Below are 23,578 nucleotides of genomic sequence, written 5' to 3' on the forward strand. Positions count from 1 at the left end.
TTAAGCACATTTCAGTTACATAATTACATAATTTTCCTGAAACAAATATTATAGTGTAAGATATTAATTACACTTCTCCACTCCATTTACTATTCCCTGTTTCATCTATACTAAATTTAGATCTGATGAATCGGAAATATCACAGTATGTCTTATTTTGACAAAACATCATTAAATGATATATTCTGAGTGTTGGATTTTGTTCTTATTGTTTTATATTGAAAAATAGCTCGAATTTGAAATTTTTTTAGATCTCACAGTAAATTATCTTCTTGCGTAAATATTTCACAATTTCCTTGTTATTTGAACTAAACAAACATTGGTGTTTTATTTTTAGTTGAACAATGTGGTACAGGATGTCAAGTAATCATGTAGTTTCAACTTATTTTATAAAATCATCAGATTCATTTGATTTTATAAAATCACCAAATTCATTTGATTTTGATAATCTCCACATGAAGTCGCATTCCATAACATTCTATGACCATTTTTATGTTTATATATATTATACTATTTATATATATATATATATATATACATAATTAGTATCTTCCTAAAATTTCTAATCTCTTACTATTTGTGTTCATATTTTATTTTTTAATTTCCAGTATTTTTAGTATTTTTAAATTTGTCCTAATAACAGATATTTATATACGAAATACCACTACATCATTTAAGGCTAGATTCTTGGAACATTTTAGAAATTATAAAAAAGTAAATCGGGTTTCTCTAATATATCTGAAAATCTGATTAAGAATAAAAAAAACAATATCTGATATTAGAGCAAATTTAAAAATACTGGAAATTAAAAAAATATAATATATAAATAGTGAGGGATTAGACATTTTAGAAAGAAACTGTATACATAAAAATAAATTTAATATGATCAACCCTCAGACAGAATATGAGGATGACAGTATTTTAAAAGCTGCAGTAGATGGCACCACTATCTATTTTGATAGTGATAGTACCGCCAACTTTGGTTGGAGGGTACTGGGGAAATAAAACATCCAGAGTGGACAAAAACCAATGAAAATAGCCAACAACCCTGAAGGCGAAGAGGAAGACATCCCAACAGTGGAAGGGGTGGATGAGCATAGGAAGATAACCTGAATAAAATCCAGGCTAGTTAGAGCTCTGTAAGCTACAGAAGAAGCAGTCTATCTGAGAGAAAATCCACTGGTACTTCAGACTGGGAGTTTAACATGATGTCAGCAACTCCACCTTAAAAAATAAAACTGCTACAAAACCAAACGATGAGCCTCGAATCAGGACTGGAATAACGGATAACGAAAATGGATATGTCAAAAACAAATGAGATCGGAAATGGAAACATCTTTAAATATTGCATCACACTATGTGCAAAAAATTCTGAAAAGCAGAGAAAATGATGAAGATAGGTGATGAAATAAAAAAAAATACAATGTTGGTGTATTAGCATTACAAGAGGTTAGATGGAAAGGAACGGGTAGGCTGGATAAAAAAGATTGTAGCCTGTATTACAGTGGAAATGAAGAAAGATCTGGCAGGTATGGAACAGGTTTCATGGTAAATGAAAAGGTAAGAAGATGTCTGTTGGCTTTTAAGCCAGATTGAAAGCGAATGAGTAAAATACAAATTACAGGGAGTTTCAAGAATATAACTAAGATTTATCCTAGGTACCAAAAGAAGAAGAGGAAAAAGGAATCTTCCATGAAAATCTGACCACGGTGTGCAATGAAGCCCCAAAATATGATATGCTACTGTTGTAGGGAAATTTTAATGCAAAAATAGCCTTTCCTAACAGAAGTAGCAGGAAAGCACACACTCCATGAAGAAAGCAATGAGAATGGAAGAATGCTTGCAGAGCTGGCAGAGAAGCAAGCACTGTTATTTGCCAACACAATGTTCGAACATAAAATAATCCACCTGGTTACCTGGAAAATACCAGGATAGGAAATACAGTTAATTAAACTGACCACAGGTATCCAAAATATATTCAAGCTCCATAGAAAATATTAGAAGAGCAGAAAGCCTCAACTGTGACTAATCATTTTATGGTTAGAACTACAATTTTACAAAAGATGTCAATGACTGATAGAGAACCAGCATGAAGAAGACTGAGGTGGGACATAAGAAACTGATGAACAAGGAAGGAGGGAAAAGTATCAGAATGCCCTGAAAAGAAAACTCAAAAAAACCCAGAGATGAATAGAGAGATAACAAGGTGAAGTGACAGGATGTAGGACAAGACGAAACTGGCAGTGTTGGAAGCAGCAGAGGAAACCAATGGAGAGAGAAGAGTGGGAAAGAATGGGGAATGGTTCATAGGAAAATGTAGAGATGGTGTAAAAAAAAATCTGCTTAGAATGACAATGATCAAGAGGAAAACAAGAGAGAGTAAAGAAAAATATAATGAAGCTGGAGCACTTAATAAAGCAATAAGAAGGAAAAGGAGAGAGTACATGAAAAGTAAGCTAGATAGCATAGAAGAGCTCAATAGAGCAAACAATTCAAGAAGTTTCTACGAAGCCATTAGAGTAATTAATACTGGGTGTCGGACTAGTCAGGAAATATAAGGACAAGGAGGGAAACATAATAGAAGAAGAAAGGAAAGTAACGGAAAGATGGGTCAACTTTGAAGAGCTATGCTCCCAGAATGAAAATACCCAGAAAGTAGAAGATTGGTCATCAGAGTACCAGACAACTGAAGAAAAAGTGCTACAGCCTGCCTTCAAAAGGGTTAATGAGGTGGTGAAGAGATTGAAAAACAGGAAGACAGCTACTAAGAATTAAGTGACAGTGGAAATGTGGAATACTTCCAATTGCGGTAAGGTTGACTAATTCTGATGATTTGGAGCTGCCAAAAGAAGATACCAAGAGAATAGAGGTAAGGTTGGTGTACCCTATACATAAGAAAGATGACAAATTGACTTGCAGAAATTACTGTGAGATTATTTTGTTGGATGACTTTGTCCTACAAAGTCTTCTCTGGAGTCCTGACAAATAAATTAAGCACTTTGGTGGGTTAAATTAAAGTATTAAATGCTCTAGAATGTTACGGTAATCCCCAAAAGTTGGTAAAGCTGGTGAGAATGACTATGTCCAATAGCGTAGGTGTGGTTCTTAGCAATGAAAGTAGGAAGTTTAACATAGCAAAGGGAGTCAGGCAGGAGGATGTGACCTCAGCTACACTCTTTATCCTGGCTCTTCAAAAGGCAGTGGAAAACATTGGTATGAGAGGAAGTATCATAAACAGAATGGCACAAGTAAAGGTGTATTTGGATGACACTGTTCTGGTAGCGAGAAACATAGGGGCCTTAAAGGAGTTATTTATACAACTAGAGAAAGACAAAAAAGGTTGGACTGGAAATAAATGAAGGGAAAATCAAATATCTGAAGATGAACAGTACAGGAGCAGGACATAAATGAAATGAAAATTTGCTAAGGTATGTACCTTCAAAAATGTCAGAAATTTCATATTCCTGGGAATGGATGACAATAAAGTGCCCATGAAAATTAAAATAACTATGCTTGACAACTGCACGTACTTCACCTATTCTAAGTTAATAAGATCTAAAATATTATATGAAGTACCAAAATGAAAAGCTAGAAAACATTAATTCGACCAATTGTAACCTATGGATGCGAAGCATGAACCTTAAACATGGGAGAGATGGCTTTCAAGGTGTTGGAACGGAAAATAATGAGAATATATGGATCCATTTTTGAAGAAAGAACATGGAGGATAAGAAGAAATGAGGAAATAGTGCAAGGGCAATAAAGTCATGAAAAATTGGTTGGTCAGATCATATGGAAAGAATGATAGAACAGAGACTGCAACGAAGAATAATAATGCATGGAGAAATAGACAGGACTAGAACAGGAGGCAGGCCAAGAATATTACAAGGTATCTGACAGTGATGGGAGTGAAATGATGGAGGAATGCATAAGAGACGAGAAAGATTGGAGACAAATTGTGGAGGAGGCCAAAGCCCATGCCTGCTGTAGCACCAGGATACATACATACATACACATTGAAAGGACTGAAGCTGCTTGCAGAAGTCTGAATAAAGGTTAAAAAAATATATGAATGTTGGTGAAGAAGAGTTTCTGATTCTGAAAAGATGTAATGGAGAAAAAGTAATAACCTCATTCAATGAATTTGATAAGTGCATAGTAAGAACAGCTAAATGTTTTCATATTAATGCAAAACTCCTACCAATTTATTTGACTTTACATTTTACATTCACATCAAAACTAATTTATCCTGTGACTAAAATCACCTGCTCTCTCTAATAAATACAATTTATTAATTAGTTTATATCCCCTGTTAATTTTTACCAGTATCAACCCATACATATTCATTCTTTTTTCAGCACGTAAAAAAAAAAAAAAATGGCTTAATATCTACTTTAAAATACATCTATATAAACTACAAGGCTCGGCTGATAAATTTTGCACACTAGTCTGCTACACAGAGACAAAAGGTACTATAGAGTTGGGAGTGGCAGCACATGATAGCTAAAATTCCCCTTTACAAACCTGCAATAATATGTTGAAATCCATTTACCGGTTTGTTTTCAGTAGCAGTTAAAGTGGAGTTGAGTATAGTCAATATATCAACACGGTTAAATCTGTGTACAGTGATAAAATTTTTAACAGCAGAAAATGTGAATCCTATGAATATTTTTTATTGTTTAAAAGCGATTTACGGTAGTGAAATTGTTGACATGATTACTGTGAATAGGTGGGCGTTGAAATTTTTTGAATGTGAAGCTGGTAAAGCGACAATTGAGAACACACATCGCAGAGGGCAACCAGTTTCTCTGACTTGACAAGAAACATCAAAAGGAGGTGGACGATTTGCTTGAAAGTGACCGGCGAATAATCCAGCGATGCATTGCTATTCAGTTAGGCATATCTAAAGAACAAGTAGGCCATATTATCAAGCGATTGGGTTACCGTAGAATCTGTGCACAGCGGGTACCAAGCAAACTCTCTGAAATTGGCTCTCCGCAAGCTGAAGTTTGAACCTATTCTGGTTCCGTCATACTTGCTAGATTTGGCTCCGTGTTACTTCCACTTCTTCCCTCATCTCAAAAGGGATCAAAGGTAATCATTACACCACTGACAATGAAGTGAAGGAAGCTGTGGCCACTTGGATCCGAGAAAGACCACCTGAATTTTTCAGTGACAAAATGCAAAAACTTGTCATACGATGGGAAAATTGTATCAGTGTAAAAGGTGATTATATTGAAAAACACTACCGCATTTTGCAGCTAAGATATTGTACTTTTATTCATTTTTGTTATTTCATTCCAATATCTCTTTTCATTCCCATGCTATGTATATATGTGCAAAATTTATCAGCCAAGCCTCATACATACACATAAATTAATATATCTACATAAATAGAGATTTCATTTTTATTTTCTCAGCTACAGCTTTATATGCTGCAGCAGCAGCGACAGCTATAACAGGAATGCATTGAGATCGATAAAATAAATCTAAAAAAAATGATCTTTTAAGTTTTATGCCTTAAGGAAACATTTTTAAAAAAATAGATTTAAATAACTGTAAGTAATCTGCAAGAAAAGGTTTTTATTCTAATGCTCCCATGTCAAAAAAAACTATTTTTTTATATGGATGTTTGTGTGTATGGATGTGCCTATGTATGTTGGACTGTATTTGTTCTTACAACTCTGCCAATTTTCTTTAAACTTGGTAGGCAGGTACTCTATCTTCAGGGTGAAAAAATGTATTAAATTTTTGCAAAAATTTCAAAAAAGTTGAGGCATGTCTTGGCTGAAATAAAATTTTTAACTTTTACTAGGGCATTCAGCCAAAACAAATTTTCTTACAAAAGCTGAAGTTTATTATTTATTAAGATTGCAAATTATCAAAAATTTTTATTTAATACGCCACTCTTCAAAAAATGATGGTTATATATTTTTTCTTTTTTTAGATATATCTTACTACGGAAACTGAGTTTGGGAGTTTTTTGCATCTATATTTGAATATGGGAACCCCCAAATAAAAAAACAAATTCTTTAAGCAATTTACATTTTTAATAGTCAAAACATATTTTGTTAAACAATAAAGTCACAAAAATAACCTAATACCCCTCCAGGAGGAGTAAATTATATATATATTTTTTTTTAATGAAAAAGTAATTTTTTTAAATTATGATTTTACTTTATTTAAAATCAATTTTAGTCAATATTTAATAATTTAAAAAAGCCCCTTGATGCATGAGCCTACAAGTAGATTAAAATGACTGAATTATGCAAGAAAAGTTTTTTTTTAAAAATGAATTGCATAACTTGACCGGTGTAGCTGTGAGAGTTATGGAATTCATTGCTGGCTTTTTATAATTGATTTACAATTCATTACATATAATAAAAACAAATAAGTACAAGTACCTGTCTTTTCCTTTTCTCTTCTTTTTCTTTTTCCTTCTTCTCTAATTCTTCCTTTATTTTCTTTTGTTCTCTTTCCCATTCTTCACGGATCAATAACTGAATTTTAAAAAAACTGTCTTATTATTCACCCATTTGATAATAATAAAAATATGAAATGCACAATACTGCGATACTATAAATGGCAATACAATTAAGACAAAAATAATAAACCAAACAAACATATATTTTATAACTTTATATATAGTATTCAAAATTCTGATTTGTTAAAGATATATTTTGAACAAAAAAAAAATATATGGTAACATTCATATGTAACTTTACATTTCTATGAAATAACTTTATATATGATATGTAACTTTACATACCTAGCAGAAATATAACACAGATTCAAATGTTATAGAGTAGAAAAAACTTAAGGAAGATATTTACGTTAATGATCATCATCATCTACTTCAAGTCTTACTTGGGCCTTTCAACCTGTTACGAATTTAAAGTCATTTTCTTCCCATCTCTTCTTGAGTCTTCCAATATTCCTGTATCCCACCAATCTGTACTGCATTATCTTCTTGGGAAAAAAACAATTACCCATTCGATTCACATTTTCCCCATTATTTCCATATTCTATATAATTATAGAAATTATTTCAATATATAATTTTGTCATTCAAGTTGAAAATATTCAGCTGTTGTCGAATATTCTTATTTTACATAGAACATTATTCTTCAATATACATAGAACATGTTCAATATACATTCTTATTTTATATAGAACATATTTTAGAGGCACCTTAAAATCATAAGCTAATACACAATTAACTGATCATCAGTTGACAAATACTTGAACTTCTTTGTCGAAGTTTACACATATTTGAACTACGTAAATTTATTAATACTTACAAACAGTGTAGCAAACAAGATATGTTCATTCATCAGCTAATTTAAGCAAGATATTCCTTCATACTATGCTTATGAAGCCATTAAATATTTTTTAAATCTATACGCAAAATTATTTCCTATATGTTCTTATCCATTAATTTATTTTTTACTTAAAAAATTTCCATATTCCCTTTTACATTATTTATGATGTATTTGTTGTTTATAAGATTATCAGTTTAAGTACCGTTTTAAAATTTTTATTTAAGTACTATTTTTTTTAATACTAACCATATTTATAGTTTTTCAAGAACCATGTAAGAAAAGGTATGATGAATACACAGAAGCATGGCATGAAATAATTGGAAGTAAAATCAGATTTATTATAATACTATTATGAATATAAATCGACAAAGACATTTTTCTATTTAATCTCTAAATAAACATTACCTCTTGTTTAGCCTTTTCAGCATGTGCTTTTACTAAACGAAGCTGTTGCTCACGCCAGCGTCTCTGTGCAGCAGCTTCTTCTGCTTCCCATAACCTCTGCCTCTCTTCTGCTAATCGCTGCTCTTCTTGTTGAGCAAACACTTCAAGGGCCTCTTGTTCTTTTAACCAAGCGATATGAGTTGGAGACTTTTCTCGTTCTTCTCGTTCTATAATTTTTACAGTAAACAAACTTTTATAATTATTTATAATACCTGCTTATATTTTATTTTGAGGTTATACTGACTCTCAACAGACTGTTAGCCAAATTATAATTTAGCTTTTGGTTTTGACAATCCATAGAATGACTGTTCCAAAAGCAATGTTGTTAATTGAATTTCGGTTATCTAATTATACCAGTAAGATATGAGTGTTCAAATCCAATGAAAAATGAAAGGTTTTCTTAGGTCATTAAAGCACCTGAATTCACCATAGTAAAAAAAAAGCAAAATAAAGGTATATCAAAATCAAACAACATATAAAATACTAAAAATTATCACTAAAATTTAAGATGTTTCTATTATGCACAAGCAGAATTTATTACGCAGCATAATTTTCACTTAGTTCTCAGGTTATTGAAACAAAATAAATTAAAACATATTGTCCAAACTAATAAAATATATACAAAAAATACTTCACACAATTAAATAAAAACATTTATATAAGGAATTTTTACCGAATGTCATAGCAGTCCTCATAAACCTGCTACTGACATTTATTAATGACTACTGACTTTAGACATCAGTTTCAGATAAAAAAAATTACTGATTTACTGAAGCTAAGTAAGTACAGAAAAATTTAATTTCGGTCCTGTTAGAAATTATTATTCTATTTAATTTACATGCTAAAAAAATCATATTTCCACTATATTAGTTCTACTTCTAAGAAAGGAACACTTAGTTAAATCCTCCCCCCCAAAAGCACTGTGTTCGGATTGCTGAAAATTTTATTTCCTTTAAATCTTGATGTCCTGAAATTTTGTACTAAATTACATTAAAAGAATTTTTTTAAATTAAATCAGCTTTAATTTTTCACTAAATGCAGATTACAAAACACAGTTTTTCAAAATGGGAGAACCTGTAATAAATTGAAAACGACATTTTTAGTAAATATTTATTTCAAATTTAATTTGTTTTTTTTTTAAATTCAATCCCATAAACATGAAAATTACAAAAATATTTCACCTAAGTGGAAGAGGATTTCAATTTTTCCCAACTAACTTTTTTTATGAAGTGTTTCTTATGTAAGTAAATGTGAAAAATCTACCTTTCAAAAAGAAAATGATGCACTACAAAATATTTCAAGTGAAGACATAGCAGACGCAACTGTAATTTCAATTATTTAAATTACTTTTATAATATCTGGTTAAATGCATTTATTCTGAAAGTTTTGTAAAAATACATTTGTCGTTTATGCGTAAACATGTAAAGTAGACAAAAATTAAAATAATTGGCTGGCTTTATAGGTTTAAGTTTTACATAAAACACAAATAAAACATTTCACAGACAAAATTTAGTTTTCATAAAGCTAAACAGTGTGATTTTTATAGTTTATAAAATTTGTTATAAAAAATTACATTTCACCTACATAAAAAAATGGTGAAATAATAATACTTTCAATTCAATCTTTCATATGTAAAGAACAGTTTACCGAATTTTTATAAATGAAACGCAAGTACAAAATTCGGTCTATTTCTAAAATTCACTTGTGAAAGCCAAGTCAGCGGCTCACAACATGAAAAAAATACACTACAGTCTCCACATTTAAGCTTTACTGTTCACCCAATGACTGAGCCATTTGGATAAATCTGTACCTAAAGTAGTTTTCAAAGTTCAGTAAAAGAAGTGGCAAAAGAATCATTCAGATTTGGCCAGCAGTTTCTGAGTTTTAAGCAAATATTGGTAACAAGCATACTTTTAAACAAACATACGCATAATTTTAGTGATTTATAAATAAAGGGTGCTACTTTATAAGCGATCTAACATCATCATGAGGTATAAAGTAGCACAATGACCTACTTGGTTAGTGTCCCAGCTAATTCATTTTAAATAGTAAGCTAACAATAATTATATTCAAATTGTATATAATATATTAGTTATAATATAATGAGGTTAGCAAGCAAGCGAGATTAGGTTAAATTTTGGTTGGTAGCATTGTTTTCATGAACTGAATTTCGTATGATACCAACATAACCTAAAAAAACTTAATGCTCGATTCGTTTGTTAACCTAATCTAACTAACATTAAACATACAAATTATATAACAGTAGACTGCATGTATTGTAGTGGCCTCATGATGATGGTAGATTGCATACTAAAATAGCATCAAATAAAGATTATCCTAGTTACATCATAATAATAAACAAATCAGCTTATTAAATATGGCTTTAGCTGCTATTATTTTATCCTGATATCATAAACATCAGTTTCTGTGCGCAGCAGCTTCTTCTGCTTCCCATATCCTCTGCTTACATAAAGTAATAAAAGTGCTTATTTTAAAATTTGGTTTGTATTCAGAAAGTAGCACCTTGAAATATTCTTGAACGATCAGGCTGTAAGGGTTTACAGCATATGGAATGTTTCAAATAATATTATTCAGATAACACAAATCTATGAAGCAAGGAGAAATTGCCAATAGTCAAGCCACATCTATAAACACTAATTTCTATAAATCACTCCAAAGCTAAAAAAATATTAGTTGCTGTTTCCAGCACTTTGACTTTTTTTTATAGCTAATAACCACAGCACCAGTGGTGGCTCGTAACTAAAATTATTGGGGGTGCTGCACCAGAATATTTTTTCTGGGCCTTTTCAAGGCCTTGGTTAAAGTTTTCTGTAAAATAAAAGAACCGAAAAAAATGAACCAAGTAGAATGGCTGGAAGTAGGAGAGTAATCTAATTCTACACTTATCACATTCAAGAATATGGTACATGGTTTTTAGGCATATTGTGCTTAAGATTTGACAATCAAAAAGCCCTTGCTTTCCGCCTCTTCTGATCACTACTGAAAAAACAACTAAACCACTTTCATATTACTTCCAACAACAAAACTAGAAAAGGAAACGAACAAGGAACATTCCGTACACACACGGAGTAAAAAAAAAACTACCTTCTATGCCAGGGTCAGCACTGCGAGAGCAACAGTGTTCTTGCTCTCTCACACTCGTGTGCAGCCTTCCTATGTGCACATACGCACAACAGCCAAACACACGCTGCTGAAACTGTGAGGTGTACAGTTCCACACAAAGATTTTTGTATTTTTTTCATAAACTGGGGTATGGCTACTGACATTAAGCTTAAGGATAATATATTTTATAAGTATAAAGAAAAAAGGGCTTATTATATATGTTAATAAATGTTATCAATAACATCAAGTGGAAATAGGGGACACTGCAGTTTCATAATGCCTATACGCTAGTCACCACTGCACAACAATATACATATTACTTTGTTAATTTTTTTTTAAGTGTATTACCAATAAGAATTTTTTCCAGTTTACCTTTTCTAATGATTTCATTTCTCTGTTCAGCTTTTAAACTTCTTATTCTTTTTCTTCTTAACTTTTTTGCTAATTTTCTCCACTCTTTATGCCTAAAAAAAGATGAAAATTTTACAGAAAAGAAAATCTTGGGGCAGTCATTAACAAGAATATATTTCCACAAAAGTGGAGAAAAAAAGCACAATGTTATCAATATCTTTTATTGCAACAGCTTCATTAAAATAACAAGGACATTCCATATAGAGCAGAAACATTCTAAAACTAAAAATTTGTCTTAAGATCCATATGTTATAAGTTCCACAATTTCTAAGTTCTCACACTTAATGCTAAATTTTATTACTTGCAAAATATTAATACAAATTCTAAATAATCTCACTGATGATCTTAACTAAAACATCAGATATTTATAACTCAATCAAGCATTATAAATACCTAACCTATTATGGATATCTAAACATAAGTCATAAGCTATTTATTTATAAGATTATAGGACAGATAAATCAACTTCATATCAATATCAGACAGGCTATATAAGCTAATGCCTAGTTAAAAAAAATCATTTTTCACATAAAAAATACCTGTCATTAATATCATATTTACTTTATTTTTATTATTTTTTTTTTGTAGGGATTGTTTAAAAAAGTACAATCCTGAAAAAATGGCACATTCTTAAGATGAGTGTAATTTGCAGTATAACTGAGAAAGTGACAGAGACATATTTATAAGAAGATGTAGCAATATTTTTAAGTAATAATATAAATAAATTTTTTCATCGTCATAATCATCTGGTGTTCTGCCATTTGGTAGATCCTTTATGCTACCGATGTCTCCATCAATTTTTGTCTTAAGTCTTCTCCTTCAACCCCTTGTAGTTTTTAATCTTCACATAATCTATTAACTTTACTTTTCTTCTTCCTCATTTCCTTTCTCCTTCTACAAGGTGAATGATTGATGATAATGGAAAAAATACGCAATAACTTTACCAGATTGTATGCCCTACCCATGCCCATGCCTATATTCATGATATACAACACAAAAAATATCTCCTTCTACCCAAACAAAAAATGTTCTGTTATTAATGGATAACATTGTTATACAGTTATACGAATAACCAATATTTTCCTTTAAATAATCTGGTAGATAACAAAAAGCAGAAGATTTGACCAATATAACCTCACTATATACTCACAATATTCAGAATTAACAAAGACGAGCAGTTATAAATAACAGTTGACGTTAAACAAATTTAAAACAAGAGAACAATTATTCTTACAATTTACCGAAATTGACTAACACATCTTATTTAAAGAAAATGCAACTTACATTTATGTAAACATAACCTATAAAACCAGAAATAGAATAATAGCAGAATAATAAAAGGCCACTCATAACAACTCACCAGCCCATTATGTAAGTAAAAGAAAAATTAATATAAGTCATCGCATTTCACTATTGAAAAAAGTTACATTTCGTTATGTACTGCGAATATAAAACACAATCGCTTTAATAAACACTACTTCCTTCTAAACATATTTGAAATGTCTGCCTTCCCAGATGATTTCTTCAGCCATCTTGATTTTTCATCACCATTACTGTTGAGAAGTCATGCCAAGCATTTTTAATTATCGTAAATTAAATGTAATGTCATGAGAAAGAATTAATATAACCTAATCCTTTAATAATTATGGTTTAGTATTTTTCAAGCATCATAAAGCTTGAATTTATATGTTACGAGTACGATATATATATATATATATATATATGACGCTTATGATTTAATATTTTTAGTAATTTCATTTGAATATAAATTCATTTAGAGTTTAATTCTTGGATAATAGAACTGTTATCAATTATTATAATAATAACAGATTAACTATTATAATTATAAAATGTCATATTAAAAGTAGTTTTGTGCTTTTGTTAAATTCCGATAGGTAGCATGGCAAGAAGGAACGAAAACGATCGATGACGTAGACTCGCATCGTCACAGGAGCCCTGGAGGCTCTCCAACCAGCTCAGTCCGCAGCCCCCTTTAGTCCGGCAACCCTCTTTGCAGGAGAGTCTTCACAGGGGTAGGAATGGCGGATAAACCAAAGGAACAATACTACACTCCACCGCCAAAATTAGGCAAATGGGAGGGTTTCAAAATATTTCTTTGGAACTCGGAGACCAACCAGTTCCTTGGCCGAACAGCAGGAAGCTGGGGTAAGTATTTATTTTAAACTTTTTCAGTTAGTTTGCGACTGATAATCGCTGTCATTATTGGCGATGGTAGTAGAAAGATATTACTCTTGCTAATGATTCTAATAATTTTTTTATAACAATATATACATTTAACAAAAAAAAGAATAATTTAGAAAAGCGTTTTTTTTAGTTTTGAGTATTTTAATAGTTTTCAGTGACTTTTTTTCTTTCATTACATTGATATAATATTATATAGAGTAATTGTAATATATTTTAGTTTTATTCATGTAATATTACTAATTATTTATAACTATCATGTCCTGTATTAGCAATCGAACGCACAACTGTGTTCCGCGCGCGTTTATTCGCCTTCTGTAGAAGACAGAAAAAGAAATATAGGAGAGAGTGGGAGAGTGTGTTTTAATAACGATACATTTATGAGATGATTGGTGGTGATTGAGCGGTAATATTTAAATTAAGACCATACTGTTGGAAAACGTAGGTCTTGAAAAACTATTAACTAAATTGTAATTTTTATAATTAATATAAAAATAATGAATACTTCCATCATAAGTTTATTTTATTAAATTTTAATTAATGTTACCAATTATTCATTATAAAGAATACGATAAAATAATTTTGAGTTATTATTTCTGAAAGATTTATATAGTCGAGGAATAGATTATTTATGATGGGGAAAATTTATTTAATGAAATAGTTAAATATATATTACTTTGTAATAATAATTTGCTTATAATAAGACTTGAATTCATAGAGTTCAAAAAATGGTGTATGATTTTTACTCGCTTTAAATAAATGGTCCAATAGTCCTTATCAAATTAATAGTAACATAATAACGTTGTCTTTTTAGCGATAAAAATTTATTAATTTAAAACTAAAAAATTTCTTTTTCAGGCGGATGTTGAGGCTTCATATTTTTTATTTCCTACCGCAAAAAGATTTTTTTTTTATTGAATCATTGCTCTGTAATTAACCATACATTTTTTTTACCACATAATATTATTTTGATTGAGTTATCTATATATAGAATATTAATTATCTTTTAATTATTATTTTCATTGGCGGTTATTGTACGTCAAGTCGAATTACTTTTATGAACTTTTAATATATAATACAATTCACTTCAATTGTAAATCATTCAAAAATAATTTACGTTGAATAGAAAGTTTTTGTTAAATAATAAATTTTTAAGTAGCTATTTTTAGCGTCTTTTTTTTGTGAAAAATAAAGTTATTTTAAAATTTATTATAAGCTTCAAGCTTATGAGGCGATAACATCATTCCCCCCCCAAAAAAAATTATTATCGATTGACGTCTATTCCCGCCTTTCAAACGTCGTTCTACATTGAGATCACCAGGAAACCAGTGGTGAAAAATCATTGATGAAGCTAGAAAAAACATTTTTTTTATAGTTATCCTATCTTATTATTATCAGGATACATTCGTTCATACAACTTCCTAGAAAAAATAAATATAACGTTTATCTGAGCGATTTTTTTTTTCTAGATTTCTTTTCAACACGTTTACATCCGATTAAGATATCTCATAAAACCTTTATTCTCGTATTTAGTTTTTTTTTTTTTTTTAATTTATAAACAAGTTTTTATTTTTAATTATTATATATATTTGTTTAAAAAAGCAGGTCATTTTTTGTGTTTAGTCCACATTATACAAGATAACCCTAATATTTTAAAAGATTAATTTACTGTAGAAAAATATTATTTTATCCAATTACGTACAGAAAATGAAAAAATTGGTAGTAAAATCAAACTTGGAAAAGTACTTTAAAATCAGATAGATTTAGAGTTCTTAATAAAATTAGTTTATTCTAGGAATAATTTTATTTTTAATGTTAAAAAAAATGGGTATTTTAAAAATAGAATTTATTAATAACATTTTATATTTAAATTTCCTTCATTTTTTAAACGGACAGTATTTTTAATTATTATTATTTAAATACGGGTAAATATTCTTAAATAATAATAATGTATACGTACGCCAAGAAATAATTTTATGTAAAAAAAAAGATCAAAGAGTTTACAAATTCCGTTTATTTCTAATACTATTTTTTAAACGCGTTAAATTAGAAGAGTAGATAAAAAAATTGATTTATTGGTATGTAAATCATTACATTGAAATATTCGTTTTTTATCGATACAACAATTTTTGTTATTAAAACTTTAATAAATACAACTTTTTATACGCATTAACCACTTCCGTCATCTTATTAAATTTAGTTCACAACGGCCATAAAAATATGCTTAGTTAAATATCTATAAATAGATGAATTAGTGTCACTCATTTTATATTGTGTGAAAGTTATTTATTACAGTTATTATTAGATAGATAATATTTACGTTAAAGAACTTTCGGATCGTAAAAATATATTCGTCGTATTTTAACCCAGAAGCATTTGTGTAATTCTTATCTATAAATATAATTCAAAAATTAAGAAATTCTTAATAAAATTAAAATAATTTTTTTCTTTTTACAAGTAGTTTACTATTTTACCGAATAAATCATCCGAAAATAAAAGAACAAATAAAACCTTTTTTAAATGAGATTTACGGAAAATATTTAATGAAATTCGACTATTATCTAAACAAGTTTTAATCGATTATTGAATAAATTTGGGCGGAGGCCAATATTATTACAGTTTTATGAACGGAAAATGTAGCAGACGAAGTATTATTTTTTTAAATTAAATATAACATAACAACTTGTCTATAACTTCTGTAATGGAGTGGTAACATTCCATCTTTTATCCGAGTTCCAAGTTCAAATCCCGGTTTGGTGAGAAATTTTTCTTACGATACTGCTTATATCCGTACTTCATTCGTTTTACTAAACTGACTATTAGGAAGGTAATTCTGACAAATCAAAACCATCTAACCTTAGAAAAAATTGAAAAAATGAGCGGAAAAGTTTTCAATAAAATTACAATTATATAATAAATAGAAAGGCAATTTTGAGAAAATTTTTTTTCCACATATTATTAATGAATGAACCGCTGATGAATATTGTATTCATTTACGAATTATTATCCCATCCCCCACAAAAAAAAAAACTTAAACGACAAACCAGAAATTTAAAAAACAAAAATCAAGTTTTTACTGATTAAATGAGGATTTTTTCCCAATATCTATAAATAAATGGAATAAATTATAATTTTTAAACAATATTTTACTACACCGTTTTTCTTTGTCTTGTGTAAATTTCACCTTTCCTTTCTTTTTTTTTAATATCCTTGCCATAATACAGTATATTTTCTACTCGACATAAATTTATTGGCTTATGTATTCTGATTTGATTCTTTCTTTTCTTTTTTTTTGTTACAAAAGAGCAGGCATCCACAGCTGTGAGGTAAATTAAATCGGTAGCATGTGAAAATATGCCATGTCTGACCGGTAGTCGAACCCAGGACCTTCGCAGGAAACCCCAAGACAGCTATTCAAACCCACCGGGTCGGTCTAATGATAAACTCGTCATCGTAAATCACCTGATTTCAAAGTCGAGAGTTGTAAGGTTCAAATCTTAGAACTCTCTAGGTTGTTGGGTTTCAATTAACTACACATCTCAGGAACGGTCGACCTGACGCTATACAAGATTACACTTCATTTACATTCATACATATCATCCTCTGAAGTAATACCTTACGGTGGTTCCGGAGGCTAAACAGAAAAAGAGAGAAATAGCTATCTACTCAGCCACGAAGGTTGGCAATTCTTGATACTTTTTTCTTTTCGATTTTGTTCACTGAAAGACCACATTCCAATTTTCACTATATTATCGCCGTAATTTTTTTTTTTTTTTTTTGATGAGTGAAAATATGAAAATTTATTTTATTAGTTTGAAATCTATAATTCTAAATTTATTTATAATATTTATCCACGTAAACATTTATGTTTATTTAAATTATTTTACAATACAAAGAATTAACTTTAAAAAAAAAGAAAAGAAATAAAGCTCAAAAAATATTAACCAAAAAATTAAAACTAAATGCGTATTTCGATTGTTAGTCATCATCAGTAAAAATTAAAGAATTAGAAAAATGAAAAAAAAATAAATAAAATTGAACTTTTGTTTTTACCTTTTGATTTAAAATGAGCTTTGCTAAAAATAAGATATCATTTTTTACTCGTTGATACTTTTTTCTTTGATTTTGTAATCGATTATATTTTTAAATATTACAATTAATAAAACTTATTATTACATTAATAATCTTCTGGTGAGATATATAAGGCGAATGTATATATAATTCATTGTTTCTCGACAGGGTAGCTTTGTAAAACCGATCTTTATTCTTCATATGTCTTTAACGCATATAAAATATTTGAGACGCAAAAGGATTTAGATTTGCTTTCCGTAGCATTAATGATGTCCGTAAATACAGCTTCTCGTTATATTTTTAACCATAATAAAGTTATAACTTGTAGAACAGATCATTTCCTACCTTTCGCCAAGCGTAGCTTACAGATATGCAATAGTATATTTTGTTCTATGAAGAAGATATTGGGAAACTACTAACTTCTCATTTTCCATCGTAGTCCTGGCATGACGTATTGTTATTTTTGAAAATGGATGTATCATATTCAATCACAACTTATATCCCTTTTCAGACCACATATAAAAATTACAGTTAATATAAATAATATATTAATAGGATTGTAAAACTATATATATATATATATTTACAATCGATTTATTTTCCAGATTTATATTATATCTCTTTAACTTCATGTATTAACAAGAATTCCTTATTTAAGAATTTCATTTATGAATAAAAAGAATAATAAACGAAATGTAGGTCTAATTAAGGGCGGGGCTCGACGATCAATTCAAAATATCTTTCCTTTATTGTTTCTGATTTTTGGAAAATGTTCGTACGTATAACGCAAAGGAATTTTTTTATTAATAATCTTATGTAAATTATATTTTTACTTAAGATTGTGCGTGCTTATTTTTAACTATTGAAACTTTAAGAAAGCTCTTCGTTATCAGTATTTACATGCTTTTGAAAAAGGAGTTAGTTCATTTTTATAACAAATCGGATAAAATTAACAAAAAAAAGAAGAAGTTCTGAATTGTAGTTAATCATTATTAAATTACCTTTGGGGGGGGCTTGATGATATCGCCGCTTAAGTTGAATAGCTTGTGTAGCGTGGGATATGGATGTAAAACGTTTTAGCGCATGAAAAAAAATGCGATACCTGACTAGGACTCGAACTCGGACCTTCAAAATAGCAAGGCCGAAACTCTACCACTCTGCCACGGAAATCTGCTGAAAATAAATCATTACAGTATTAGGAAAGAAAACTATAAGATTCCTGATTATGAGTTTTGTTAGCTTGAAAGTGACTGTAGGACTTCCGAAATACAGAAGTCGATAGTTTTTTAGAAGTTAATTTTTTTCAAATTTGAATGTTCTGAATTTCATTCAAACCTTTGGTACATCTTATTAATGAAAATTCAGATTTCTTTGTGTACGTTATAATTTTAAAGATAAAGATGCTACGATTTGCTGATGATATAGTAATTCTAGCCGAGAGTAAAAAGGATTTAGAAGAAACAATGAACGGCATAGATGAAGTCCTACGCAAGAACTATCGCGTGAAAATAAACAAGAACAAAACAAAAGTAATGAAATGTAGTAGAAATAACAAAGATGGACCGCTGAATGTGAAAACAGGAGGAGAAAAGATTATGGAGGTAGAAGAATTTTGTTATTTGGGAGGTAGAATTACTAAAGATGGACGAAGCAGGAGCGATATAAAATGCCGAATAGCACTAGCTAAACTAGCCTTCAGTAAGAAATATAATTTGTTTACATCAAAAATTAATTTAAACGTCAGGAAAAGATTTGTGAAATTGAATGTTTGGAGTGTCGCTTTTTATGGAAGTGAAACTTGGACGATCGGAGTATCTGAGAAGAAAAGATTAGAAGCTTTTGAAATGCGGTGCTATAGGAGAATGTTAAAAATCAGACGGGTGGATAAAGTGATAAATGAAGAGGTATTGCGGCAAATAGATGAAGAAAGAAGCGTTTGGAAAAATATAGTTAAAAGAAGAGACGGACTTATAGGCCACATACTAAGGCATCCTGGAATAGTCGCTTTAATATTGGAAGGACAGGTAGAAGGGAAAAATTGTGTAGGCAGGCCACGTTTGAAATATGTAAAACAAATTGTTAGGGATGTAGGATGTAGAGGGTATACTGAAATGAAACGACTAGCACTAGATAGGGAATCTTGGAGAGCTGCATCAAACCAGTCAAATGACTGAAGAAAAAAAATAATAATTTTAAAATTCTTTGAATTACGTAAAAATATTTTTTTCGATATTATATATTGATTATTTTATAATCAGCATTCATACCGCTTTTTATTTATTTAATTTAGTACATAATCTTTTTTTTTTTACAGTACCAATGTTAAGGTATTTAGCTGAAGAATTGGAAATTTAAATGATGCCTTTGTCTTATTAATTTTCATTTTACTTTCCCTGCTAGAACAGCTACACTAAATGGGGAAAATATGGTGAACACGTCAAAAACTGGGTAGCGGGTTTTACAAATTTTTACGGATAGTTCATCTAAACAAAAAAAGAACATATGTATCTGTGTGTCACACTGTATTTGATTTTATATCTCAGGATTGACCTAATCGATTTTCTTCTAATTTAGCTCAAATACATATACATAAATATGTGGAGCATTGAACATATTTTTTTCAAAATTCGTTAAGTGGTGAGGGGATATCGCTAAAAAACCAATTTCGTCTTTCTTCAGGGGGATTTTAGAGAAAACTTTATTAAAGTAATTTTGTACCTACAATGGTTATACAGAGTTCCCATGAAAAAAGGAAGAAACTTTCAGAACATGTTCTACTGGTGAAAATAATGAAAAACGTTCATATAAACATCGGTGTGGAAAAGTTTTGTTTTCGAATTACGGCTAGCGAAAGATTTCACCCGGATTTCAGCTCTTCTAATAAAAAGATCTACTGTAATTTTTAAGACCCAAATTAAGGAGTAAAGTTGTAGGTTCCTTATGTAATTTGAGCTGGGAATTAGGATAAAACAGGTCTCAGAAGTGTAACTCTAGTAGTTTTTAAGATATTCGACATAAAATTCAAAATTCGATGTCGAAAATTACGTTTTTTTTTAGGTTTTTAGTACAATAGCTTTGTTAAATGATTAATAAATGCGGAAGATTTAGTAACAAAACTTGTAGAGGATTTAATGCTGAGAAAATTAAATTAAATACAGACAATAAAAAGTAAATTACAACTTTTTTCGGTTATTTATTGAAGCAAAATAGATAGAAAATCGTATTATTCTTTCTGTACCTAATTAACATTCTTAAAATACGAACGAAATATAAAAATTCTTAAAACGAGCAAAGTAATAAAATATATGAAATGATAAATGGTGACAAACTTCAGTTACAGTTCATTCTTTCTTCTCCTTCTGGATCCCTTAAATTGTAAGATTTTCCTAAGCACTCTTCCGTCTTTTAAATCCGTCACTTTTATGTTTGCCCCCCTTAGGTCTCTTTAACTTGGTTGAACCATTAAACGTTCGTCTTGTCACCGTTATACTGTTTAGATCATAATTCTGTTTAGATCCATTCTTGTCAGATGTCCGTAAAATGCCGGTCTTCGCTTACGTATTGCTTCCGTATTTCTATCTAAATCCCGGTAAATTTCCTCATTTTTCCGTAATCTCCAATCACCGTTAGTTTTTCTGGGCCTTAGGTTTTTCCTTAGTACCCATCTTACAGTAAGATCCAGTTTATCTATTCCATCTTGGTTCAGAGCTACGCATTCTGTCACGTATAAAATTCCTGGTCGGATTACCGTTGTATATGCCTGACATTGCCCAATCTTGAAATCCTTTTTTTATTGTACATATCCGTTAGGCCGTAGAATTTTAGAATCTTATTGATCCTGACGCTGTTTACTTCCTTGTCAATTCCATTTGGTTGGATAACTTCATTCAAGTACCCTAAATTTGTTTGTTTTCTTAATTTTAGTTTATTTCATACAAAATAATAATTAAAATAAGTATAGTTTTATTAATCTCAGATTCAAATAAATAGTTGTAGTATAAAATAATCGTAAAGTTAAAAAAAAAAAAATTATTTGTTAAAATTTTGATTTAGATATATTTTTGTTAGGTTATAGGTTATAGGTTATCCACTTATTATGAAACTATTTTTTTTAATTCCAAGAATAGAAACAAAATAATCATTTGTTTACATAATTTCTCTAATGTATATATGTAGAACATATATACATGAACGTACAAGGCCAATATTGCGTTACTATATTTATTGTAATGACTGATGTTTATGCAAACTATATTAAATTGCGGTAAGTATAAAGATAAAATTGTACATATCCTGTTTCTCCATTCCATTGATAAAAATAAAGCCCAGTTATTAAATGTTGTAAATATGTTATAATCTAATAAATATGGTAGTATTTGAAGATATATATAATGGTCCGTTCCCGATATATATATATATATATATATCGGACCGCGTCAGGTTTTCATAATTTATACTATAAAATTATCACGCTAGATTTGTTTTTTATCGCCTGTCGAATATTTTCAGACACTTAATTATAGTTTTTTTTTTAAGGTAAAACCCAGTAGATAAAATTTTTAGAGTTCTAATTCCTAAGTTCTACTTTTATCGATTACTACAGCGTTGGAAAAAAAATGGATGTTTTCACGTAAATGCGTGTAACTGACTAGTAAGATGTGTCTTACAGTATTTTTCCTGCTTATTTCAAATCTGTAAACCAAAATTTAATTTAGGACAGGGTTTTCTAATAAGGAATTTAAAAAAAATAGATTTAAAAAATTTTTTAGTATCTATAGGTATGATATGTTATCTATTATCAGCTTTTCCTTAGTTTTCTCCTGAAATGTTCCTTTATTTATTTATTTTATTTTATTTATTTACAATTTAAAACTTACATGATCATTCGTCAGACCTAAGTCTGTCGACAGATATACTAAAGAATTATTATTACATTATTAAGTGGTTAATGCGATAACCAATTTTATGTAACAACTAAAGATATTATTAGTTTTTCTAATAGTTATAATTGTAGTACAATTATAAAAATTAATTTAACAAAATTAAACTATATATTTAAAAACTAATGAACAAATTATTTCTTTAATATTTGTTATGTATTAGATTCAGTAACTAAAACTATATTCAAGAAACAAAACTATACTTAATTACAACAACGAATTACACAATTAATATCTTGTTGCAACAATTACATAAAGAATATAAATAACTAAGCTTTAACCATTCAAAAATACATTATTTATTGATTTATAATAATTATCATCATTAAAATAATAACTATAATCATGTTATAATTGTCTGGACTGCCGTATAAATCCAACATGAATCCTGTTAGTACCTATTACGTTATAGTTAATGCCCACTCGATGAGAAGTTTTAATAAATCATTTTTTTTTTCATTTTTACCTTATTGAGGTGATTCGGTAAAGAATTAAGTAATGCAGGAACAACATACTTCTTTAATCGTTTACCATTAGCATATTATATTTATCTGTAATAAAGCTAATTGTTCTCAAATTGTATCCACTTTCTACATTTACCCTGTATTCACTGTTGTAAAAGTTCTTAAAAATAATTAAGAATTTAAATAGACCTCTAGCTGACAGAAACCTTGTAAGATTATTTAAATTGGTGTCATAAATGTTATCAGAATCATAACGAGCAATATCTTTGAGGACCCTATTTTGTATTAAATTTATTTTATTTATGAGATAATCTGCGGCTGTACCCATGCTGTCAAGCCGTATCGAAAATAGATTCAAACAAGAATGAATACTTTTCAGTCTTCAGCGGTAATCGGAAATCATTTTCGGGCTCAATTTTTACTGGTATCGTGTTTCTATCGTTGATATATCCTGATGAAAGCGTTCACCGTTTTCCACTTTACATTGTCAAGCTTAAGTGGAAAAAAAAGAGAGTGCATCGCATCCTCCAACTAGGGTCCCATCAGGCACATTCCTGCTAGGCCGAAAGGCAGTAGCACTTCAGTGGACGGACTGCAGAAGAA

General features: G+C 29.6%; 2 protein-coding genes across 2 annotated transcripts in view; one reads left to right on the top strand and one right to left on the bottom strand.

Annotated features, from left to right (window-relative positions):
- LOC142319758 (uncharacterized) overlaps positions 1–12,809 on the bottom strand; it is a 29,990-nt gene extending 17,181 nt beyond the window's left edge. The window contains exons 1-4 of the mRNA XM_075357393.1: positions 12,659–12,809; positions 11,260–11,351; positions 7,726–7,931; positions 6,404–6,499 (exon numbers count right to left, since the gene is read on the bottom strand). Of these exons, the coding sequence (XP_075213508.1) occupies positions 6,404–6,499; positions 7,726–7,931; positions 11,260–11,351; positions 12,659–12,699 (435 nt within the window). The 5' untranslated portion in view covers positions 12,700–12,809. The remainder of the gene's footprint in view (positions 1–6,403; positions 6,500–7,725; positions 7,932–11,259; positions 11,352–12,658) is intronic.
- A 455-nt stretch (positions 12,810–13,264) lies between these two features.
- nrv3 (sodium/potassium-transporting ATPase subunit nervana 3) overlaps positions 13,265–23,578 on the top strand; it is a 164,853-nt gene continuing 154,539 nt past the window's right edge. The window contains exon 1 of the mRNA XM_075357394.1: positions 13,265–13,464. Within this exon, the coding sequence (XP_075213509.1) occupies positions 13,338–13,464 (127 nt within the window). The 5' untranslated portion in view covers positions 13,265–13,337. The remainder of the gene's footprint in view (positions 13,465–23,578) is intronic.

Source organism: Lycorma delicatula, chromosome 2, assembly GCF_047948215.1.
Source record: "Lycorma delicatula isolate Av1 chromosome 2, ASM4794821v1, whole genome shotgun sequence".
Taxonomy (NCBI): Eukaryota; Metazoa; Arthropoda; class Insecta; order Hemiptera; family Fulgoridae; genus Lycorma; species Lycorma delicatula.